Source organism: Otolemur garnettii, unplaced genomic scaffold, assembly GCF_000181295.1.
Source record: "Otolemur garnettii isolate 467f Iridium unplaced genomic scaffold, OtoGar3 scaffold00087, whole genome shotgun sequence".
Classification (NCBI taxonomy): domain Eukaryota; kingdom Metazoa; phylum Chordata; class Mammalia; order Primates; family Galagidae; genus Otolemur; species Otolemur garnettii.
The window spans coordinates 7,230,547-7,240,395 of NW_003852482.1; the positions used below are offsets into that span (position 1 = coordinate 7,230,547).

Genomic DNA, 9,849 nt, shown 5'->3' on the forward strand with positions numbered 1-9,849 from the left:
AGTGTAAAATATCCCCCTAGACAAAGGGAAACACCTCAACTGGGCACCAGCATCATTTCCTACCTGACCTCCCTAGGCAGGGATGATGCTTTTCCCAGGAGGACGTGCACACAGGGCTGCCTGAAGAAGCCTTCTCTGCCCGGGCCAGAGGACCAGCAGCCCCCTGCTTGTCCACATCTTCCAGAAACCCTCCCGGTAATAACACAGCTATCCTTTAGTCACTGCTCGTTGTTAGTAAAGGACAGGCACTCAGCACACATTGACACTGACAGGAAAGCACACCTACTGCGACCCAGGCCAGTAGCACTGACGGCCTGCTTGGCAAACACATTTTGCACCTTTCTCTCCTTAAGAAAATGTTTCTTGCCAAGTGGTGAACCAAGTGAGAATAACTTCTACTCTTTCAAGACTGGCCTGGTGCGAGGTCACAGAGGAGAAAAAAGGGAATTGTTGCTCTTAGGGAGTAACAGCCTATTCCAGGGCCACAATGCAGAGCCATTTACGACACACACCTGCTGGGAAGAAGCCCCCCTGCCTCAGGACTGTAATGAAAGCTGAGGAAGAGCTGGGCAGAAATGTAGGGGGCGGGCGGTTTCTGAAAGAAGAAATACAGCAGGCAAGAGGCGTGGAGGGAAACAGCACCACATTCCCCTGCGCAGTTGTGGAGCGCCACAGAGCTGCAGGAGTATCTCCAGCCTCCGTGAGGAAAGCAGTAGGAACAGAGTCAAGGGCAGGCTTGGCATGCAGGGCTCCGGCAGCCTTGTCCAGAGGATGAACTTGATTCTCATTCCAGGGGTTCTCAGAGATAGCGCCCTGAGGAGTTTAAAAACACAGATGCCCAAGCCCCAGGCTCTGAGAATCTGAGTCTCCAGGGAAGTGGCCAGGAAACCTATTTTTTTTTTTTTTTTGCAGTTTTTGACCAAGACTGGGTTTGAACCTGCCACCTCCAGCATATGGGGCCAGTGCCTTACTCCTTTGAGCCACAGGTGCCACCCTGGAAACCTACATTTTAAAAACACTCTCCAAGTGATTCTAGGAGCCCAGGAAAATAGACAGGAAGGGGAGAAGGTCAGAAGTGAGGAAACTAGCCATCATGGAAGCTGGGCTCTGAGATAGAAAGGGGGGCTGGTGACAGACATGATGTTAGGCCTTTGAGATGTGGTCACTCCCCCCACCAGCTAAGGAAGAGGGAGGTGCTTCAGTCACCAGCTCTCTTCTGCTGCTGGCACTGAGGTACATGGTGGTGGCATCAAGGCCTGTGGGAACGCCGATGAAAGGCAGAGAGAGAGACCCAATGCTCACAAGGGCACGTGGGTTTGGGCTGGGGGGTGGGCAGCAAGGAGATGGTCGGGAGCACCTTGGGTTTGGGTGAGTACCAGGAATGAGGGGAGGGAGAATGGGAGCACAGGCATGTGGAGCACAGGAGGACACCAAAGGTGGGGCAGGTGTGGGAACAGTTGAAGTGACCTTAAGGAGATGAAGAAACCTGAGGGAATGTGGGGTGGGGAGGGGACTGTATCCCATTCCCCCAGCAAATCTGAGGAGTTCAAAGGCCACCTGGGGCCCCAGTGCTGCTGGTGAGCCTGGCCAGCCCCTGCAGCCCTGGCTCCAGATATCCTCCCTGCAGTCCAGATGCTGCAGCAGTGAGAAGACTGGGTCAGACAAACGCCCTAAAGTCCCCCCACCCCAGAAGGACACGTGGAGGCAGGGCTTTAGCAACTTCATAGGCAGCCCCCTGGTGTTCCAGTTTTGGTACAAACACAGGAACACACAGCTAAAGAGCCAACAGCTGCCCAGCAAGCTGCACCACAGGTAACAGTCTCCACGCCCTGTGGGGGCAGCGCAGGAAGGCGCTAGGCGCTACAGAGCTCAAGATAAGCGGTGAGCATGGTGACGTGCACAGTGAACTCAACTCTGCAGATCATGGGAGGCCTGCCCTTCCTACTCGCTCTGTGCTCCTTCCTCTCACCCTACGGCACACCTCCATCACAGCATGGCAACACTCAGCCACAGTCCTCACTCTGGAGGGCCGATGTTGCAGCTCACAGCCACATGCAAGCAGACTCAGCGCACGCAGACAGGCTGGCCATTCTACCTGCCAAACCCACTGCCTGCTTCCAGCAGAAGCTATCTACTTGCTCTGGGGTTGCTCAGGTAAGCAGTTCTTTGAGCCACTGCTGACTTCAGGAAGGCACCTGCCTCAAGGGCCAGCAGCTCCTGAGCCAGCCAGAGGCAAGGGACCTCAGTGTCATGCCAAGCAGAGGCAGTCCCTGTGCCTTGTGAGCCCAGCCTGGGTGAGTCTGTGGAGGGGGCAGGGAAGGGCCACCTCCTGCTTTCTTTCTACATCTAAAGGGTGACAGTCCATCCTTGTACCACCACCCTTTGCTCACAAAGCCCCAGAGTCTGTGCTTGCGAGTAAAAATGCTGAACAAGACACAGACTCCTTCTGCAACACCAGATTGCAGTCATCAGATGTGGCCGATGGATGCTTCTGCTTCAATAACTAAAAACTGTTTCCTAGACTTAAAACATGGAGAGGCCTGGTTAAGAGGGAATTCTTAGTTTCTAGTGCCCTCTTCCACTTGTGCTCCCACCTACTTGAAAACACACAAGTAGCAGTAATGGCTGACAGCAACCTTTAGGACACGGTCCTGGAATGAGAACCCCAGGGAAGACAACCTCCTGGCCTGGGAACCCACAGCAAATATTTCTTCCCACTCTCACTGCTCAGGATAACAGAAGTGATTCTGACCATTGGGTAGGGGGAATGCACAGCATACAAGGCAGCTACCAAATCTGGTAATTAAAATTGCATGTAATACTTTTTACCTTGCTGATTTTTTTTTTTTTTTTTTTTTTTTTTGAGACAGAGCCTCAAGCTGTCCCCCTGGATAGAGTGCCCTGGCATTACAGCTCACAGCAACCTCCAACTCCTGGGCTCAAGCGAGTCTCCTGCCTCCGCCTCCCAAGTAGCTGCGACCACAGGCACCCGCCACAACGCCTGGCTATTTTTTGGTTGCAGCCGTCATTGTTGTTTGGTGGGTCTGGGCTGGGGATTCGAACCCATCACCTTAGGTGTACGTGGCTGGCGCCTTAGCCGGTTGAGCTATAGGCGCCGAGCCACCTTGCTGATTATTTTAACAACAAATTCTGTCGCCAAAATTGGAAGGCGTAAAGAGAGACAGTCAAAGAAACGGGAGAAGGGGACAGGAAGTTACTATTCCTTCTGACTGCACCCTCATTCCAATGCTGAGAGGGAGAAGCTAGGTCAGGCTGGTACAGATGGCAGCCACGTGGCCTGCATACAGGCTGGGCTGGTGGAAGTGGTCTCTCCAGGGGGTGAGGACACGACTCAATCCAGGAGGCAGCTGCCAAGACTCACTTCCAGGGGGAGGGGAGGGGAGGACGGTGGCCAGGTGGAGTGAGGGTAATTGGTGGGACCTTACCTACTGTGCAAATTGCAAGGGTATACTGAGTCAAATATATTGAGTATAAATGTCTTAACGCAACAATTAAGTAAGTGAGGTGAATGCTATGTGTTAACCAGTTTGATGTAAGCATTCCAAATTGTATATAAAATCAGCACATTGTACCCCCCATAAATGCAGTAATGTACGCAGTTACGATCTAAAAAAAAAAAAAAATACCCACTTCCCAAACATACTGCAGTCTCTCTGCTCAGGTTCAGATAAAGGTGACAACAGATGCAAAAGAAACTGCCAGAATCTTAGTCAGTAGGGCCAGGTCAGAGTTCATGTCCTCCCACTGGCTCAGACTCATTAGAAAGAGTGTGGATTTGCCTGGGGGAGGGGGTATATTGAAGGAAACAGGAGGGTGGAAGACATAAGAAGTGTTATGTCCCATAAAGAGGTGCTTTGTTCTGTGGCAGGGATCAGACCTGGTTCCCCTTTCAGGAAACACCTCCCAATGTGATGACACTTGACAGACAGCTGATGACCTTCTAGAAAACAGAGGCAAGGGCTCTGCTTGCCTCTGGCTCAGGTTATTCTGGGAGGACTGAAGAGGTGCCATCCAGGAACAGCACTTCCAAGCAGAAAAGGGAGATGACAGCCCCGGGCGCTGTGCGGACCAGAGAAGCTGTAATTAGCCTCTGTGCTAGCTCACTGGTGGGTTAGCAGGGATGGCAGGCTGACGGCTGCGCCTCCATCTCAGGTTTGTTCTGCTTGTCACATCTCACACATCCACAGGACATTCCTAACAGTAGCCAAAGAGAAATTTCAGAAGAACTTCCCCAGAATGATTCCCTTGCTGCTGTAATAGCACCTCGACTCAGCCCATTCCTTAGTGACTTCTGCTTCACAGGCTGCACCTAGTTTGTACTCACTGGACACACCACAGCCCTACACAAAGCCTCCTTCCACCAGACTGTCCCTGCAGCCTTTCTGTCACTGGAGAGCTCTTTTCACGCTAAGCCATAGAAAGACACTCACCATCACCAAGCGCCCTTCCTGTGTCACAGAGGAGAGGCCAAGCTTGACTTGGTCCTGCTCTCTAGCTCCTGCCAGGCTGGCGGACTGTGCATCAACTCCCTCCCTGCTACGCCCCTGGTTTTAACACACAAAGGCCTCCTGCTAAAATGGCTCCCACAGTCACTGGATACTGTCAGAGAGAAACAACATCAAAGCAAAATTTTAAACAAGTTTTGCCATGAGATAAGATACTGCATTCAGGCAATGGCCGAGGGAAAGGATGTAGGGGACAGTTCAGAAAAGCAGAGGAGCCTTGAGCCTGCACCATTCAGCTGCCTTCTTGAGAAACTGCATAACCCTACAAGGGAGCAAGTGAGCCACAGGGCTCCCCGCAGGGGCTGGGGAAGCATGTCCCCTTACTCACTGATGCTGCTGCCGACCAGACTGACCCTCATCGGTATGTCTTCAACCAGCAGCCACTTGCTCAGACTTGTTACTTTAGAAAAGGCACATCTGACGGTCCTCTGCTCTCTCCCCTGCACAGGAGATGCTGTTTGGGGCCCACCAGCAGCAAGCCCTGCCTTCTGTTTATGTTCCAGTGGTGGGGCTGAGCACAGAGTTGCCCCATGCTGCCGGACAACAAGCAGAGCCCAGCATGGGCAAAATCTCAGCCTCTGAACTGAGAAAAATGAAAAGGCTGCCACTGCTGGGGGCAGAGCCCGCCATACCAGAGGAACACAAAGGGAAAACTCAGCCTTAAGCTAATCACCAGGCACAACTCACCTGACTTATCATGTTACAGAGTTAACAAGCAAACATACTTAATCACTATTCGTATTTCTAGAAAATGATCGCCCTTTCCCAGAAAATAGGTGCTGGACTTACCTTTACACAGAACAGCCCATATTAGTGCTCAGCTATAGGATAAAGTCATTGTACTACCTGCGAAAAGCCACTTAGTTATCTGATGACAAAGGATATTTGAGGGTCATTAGCAAACTTATAGATGACTCAAAAGATTACAGTTTCAGAGACAAGCTCCTGATAATGAGGCCTGACAGGAAGTGGGGTGGCCTGCTCTCAGCAGTTTTCAGCTGGCCAAGTATATTCCCAAACTCTTCCCACTGAGATACAAGAAGCAGGCTCCACTGGCACTTAGCAGGACAGCAAGTTCTGTATTTTCCTTGACAAGACTGAGTAGGGCTTGGCAGATACTGTACTTCAAACTAAATATGAAATCCTAGGGCTTGAGTGTCCACTTCCTTCTGGTAAAAACCAGAAGGAGCACCTCTGGGACAAGTGGATGCTGAGAGCAGCCGGCCCAAGCCACACTGCATTGCCTTTCAATGAGGTAGCGGGGCTGGGCAGAGGAAGAAGGGGAAGAAAAGGGCTTTCTTACACAGATTCCATTTCCAAGTCATCATCTTCCTGAGAAAGTTGTAGGTAAGGGTTGTCTGAAGCTGGACGGAATTTATACCCGGTTAGAACAAAGAATACCAGCGTTGCCATTTCGTCCAGGAGCTGCAAGTTTAAAAAACACCCCAAAAGAAAGAGATTAGCAATGATGTTCTTCAGAAATCAGTGGAACTATGCAAACAAATACACCCCACATACACAACCCACCCCTTGAACTCTCACTCAGGGGTCAGAGGTCACAACTAGATAGCGTTCTCCTCAGACGTGCTGAAGCCTAAGCCAGGAGCCTCCTGGTCAGCGTGGACATCTCAGGGTCTGTGCTTTTCCCTGCTTTAACCAGTCTTCATCGGTAGCTTTTAAAAGTTCATGATATGCCCACATTTTCCTATAGCGCCTAAAGCACCAAGAGAGTTCTTCAAGAAAAAAGTCTCTAAATATGCAAGTAGTGGCTTACTTTAGTAGCAAAATTAGTTCTAATATATTGTAAAGATATTTTATTACTGAAATAAAGATAATCAGCAAAGAAGAGCCTGGATTCTAAACTATTCTAAGCCTTATAACTGAAGGAAAAGACTAAGTCTCATCTAAATTCTAATTATATAGGGCAAATATCGTCTCTCTCTAAGGCTTTTCTCTTCAAAGACTTTTAAGATTGCAAACTAAAATCAACAATGTAATTATTTTCAGATTTCTCACATAATCCAGCAGTCTTCATGGACAAACAGAAAATCTTATTGTAGACCAGAAGAGAGAAGTCTTACTAGTTATTTCCAGATAAATTTAATATGTAGTAACAACAGTAAGTTACACCCCCAGACTTTACGCTCAGACATAAATTGTCCAGCACTGTTCCCTGTGAACAGCATACCTGGTAGAGCCACTTCCACTGGAATGGAACAGCGAATTTGAGGAGAAATGCAATGATCCTGGTGAAGTATATGTAACACACAATCTATATGAAGAAGAAACGGGAAATAAAATCAATATAAATATTAGGGCACCACATTTGCTTTTACAAAATTAACTATGAGACAGAAGACAGATCGCCCAAAGAACAGCATTTAGCACTTGCAGCGCTAGTCAGTGAATGCAGCAGTGAGGGGGGACTGCTCAGCCAGTCAGCTTGAAAGGATTCTTCACTGTCTCTAGATGACCAAGTCAGTGGTTAAGGGCCACACCCACGGGAGGACAGGACACTTTAGTATGGCTGTTGTTAAACCTTTCCTCATCTTATACCCTTTGATTTCATTCTCCAAAGGGCTCTGAAAATAATTACAGTAATAACAGCAAAGGAGAAACACAGAGGAAAACACTGACTGCCAGGGCAGCGCCTGTGGCTCAGTGGGTAGGGCGCCAGCCCCATATTCCGAGGGTGGCAGGTTCAAACCTGGCCCTGGCCAAACTGCAACAAAAACACACCCAGGCATTGTTGCAGGTGCCTGTAGTCCCAGCTGCTTGGGAGGCTGAGGCAAGAGAATCGCCTAAGCCCAGGAGTCAGAGGTTGCTGTGAGCTGTGGTACCACAGCACTCTACCAAGGGTGACAAAATGAGACTCTGCCTCTAAAAAAAAAGGCAAAACAACAACAACGACAACAAAAAACACTGACTTCCCAGTCTCTTCTCTAGCATATGCTATAAATGTTCAAGGAAAAAGGTACAAACACTATCTGGCCTTTGTTTCTCCTCACTGGGACAAGAACTCAACATTCTGGCCACTAGAGCACGGGCTACTCCCAGGGACTAAGCCCAAGTGGCCAGTTTGCAGGCCAGGCCAGGCCTACTTGGGTCTCAGGCATGAACACCCACTATCCAGGCCTGGCTGTTGAGGCCCACTCATCACTGTCCCCACATCATCAAGAGAGACTCTGTGACGATGCCTATGCCTGTCACAAAAACTATGGAAAAAACAAAGAGACAAACCTGAGTGGGTCGCTTGCCTCTTCTTCTCCACTGCTAACGCCTCTAATGTTGGCTCAGGCAAAAGAACTATCCCAAGTGACAGTCAATGCCACAGACTTGGAAACCTTCTCATAAGAGTCAGGAAGCAAACTAACTGTGCAAGATCCATCCCTTCCATATTCTCAGAATTGTGACCCTAGTGACCTATAGCAGGTGCTATCTTTGGCACTATGCTCACGGGACTTTTCATGTCACCACAGCCCTGTTTCTAGGTTTTACAAAAACTGTCTCAATTTTTCTGTTCTTAAGGCAAATATTACTGTCATAACATGAAACTAGTTTTCTGTAGAGAAAGATACTCCATTAATTTTTTAAATTAAAAAAAAAGGCTGAAGAGTATGACGATGTGATCCCATTTTTCTATATGAATAAGAACAGCAAGTCAAATGGGCAGCTAAGTATGGATATGCCTAAGAAAAAAGCTGGAAGAATGCCCACTCACTCGTTCCCAGTAACCCCCTCACAGGGTAGGGGAGAGCGGAGAGGGGCCAGAGGGAGACCTGTCTCACACATCATATAGGCTTCTGCTGTGCTTCCATAATCTCTGCATCTTTTTTCTTATATCAAGCTTGTATCACTTTTTAAAGTATTTAAAGCCAAATTTAAAATTAGAAAGAAGTAATCCAGATATTTAATTTCCTGTCTTATGAGACATGGCTTAATTTTATAAAATGAAACCCACACAGCACCAGTTAGCACCCCTTGTGTTTTTACCAACACTTTGGAAGTTCATTTGCTCTACTTCTTGAATTAACCTTATTTACAGATTTAGTAGTTCTTTTTTTTTACTCACCAAGACGTAATAATGTCTGAAAAGCTTCAGTTTTGCTAAGTTAATAGCAGCTAGAAAAAAGACAGAACAAAACAAAAGGCTCATTAACTTTTCTCATTTTTGAAAGCAAGTCCCATTCAGGTACCTTCTTGGTCAGGTGGCCAGGTCTAACGCAGGTGAGTATCACCCAGATGCACATCCAGTAACTGGGCAGGATCTCCTGTCACCAGGAGGAGCAGGGAGTTGCTGGGCCAGTGGTGAGTTGGAGCTGGCTTATACTGGTGACTCCTGCTCGGGGTCAGCAGCTTGAACCAAGCCACTGGGGAGCATATTTTCATCACAGGAATTAGCAGATGCTATAGATCAGAACCTTCTCCCCTCCCAGAGCCAGCAATAAATAGTTCGGCCCTGAACAGCAGGCATAGAACCATGGCCTCACTAGGATGGGTTTCGTGTCGGTCTGAGAGCACCATCTGGGAGAGCCTCTCAACAGCTGAGGGTATAAACTCAGTGAACCTGTAGGTATATTTTGCAAACTTCACTTCAATTTCCAGTAAGTGACTTGTAAGGAGCCCTTTTAATACAACCTCCCTGATTATGTCCTACCTTGCTACTGCTCAAGGTCAGCTCCTGAAGTCAGCCCCTGCTAGGACAGCTGACTTCCCGGCACTGCCTCAGACTATGAAATATTGATGACCACAGGGCAGCCTGGCTCCCTCCCAACCAGCAATCCTTTCATTCATCACATACCCTCCTGCAGGAGGCAAATTAATTTTGCTTAATAGCATTCAATTACTGACTCAGTTTAAGAACGGGACTGTGGGTGGTGAAGGTTCCAATTTCCTCTTCCTCCCCCTCTGGCTCATGATTAGTGGGGGGCACTCAGACTTAGGATTCCAAAAGAAATTCCCGGAATCCTAAATTATCTTTAAGATGATTATCAACTAACAGTATCTGCAAAAACCTCCTCTGAGAAACGGAATGCACTAAGAATTGTTCCGAAAGTCTTTCAGGGCAATTCTGACTCTCATGGTTGGGAGGATAGAATATAACCACATAGACTGGCCCCACTGGCTCATGCCTGTAATCTTAACACTTTGGGAGGCTGAGGCAGGAAGACTATTTGAGTTCGGGAGTTTGAGACTAGCCTGAGCAAGAGAAAGAACTCGATTCTCTACCAAAAAAAAAAAAGAAAAGAAAAGAAAAGAAAAAAATAGGGCTCGGCGCCTGTAGCTCAGGCAGCTAAGGCGCCAGCCACATACACCTAAGGTG

At 48.3% G+C, this 9,849-nt stretch overlaps 1 protein-coding gene across 1 annotated transcript in view; it reads right to left on the bottom strand.

Annotated features, from left to right (window-relative positions):
* The window catches only part of GPR107 (G protein-coupled receptor 107), an 83,659-nt gene that overhangs the window by 4,701 nt on the left and 69,109 nt on the right, over positions 1-9,849 (bottom strand). Inside the window, exons 15-17 of the mRNA XM_003794899.3 lie at positions 8,599-8,648; positions 6,715-6,798; positions 5,830-5,951 (exon numbers count right to left, since the gene is read on the bottom strand). Of these exons, the coding sequence (XP_003794947.1) occupies positions 5,830-5,951; positions 6,715-6,798; positions 8,599-8,648 (256 nt within the window). The remainder of the gene's footprint in view (positions 1-5,829; positions 5,952-6,714; positions 6,799-8,598; positions 8,649-9,849) is intronic.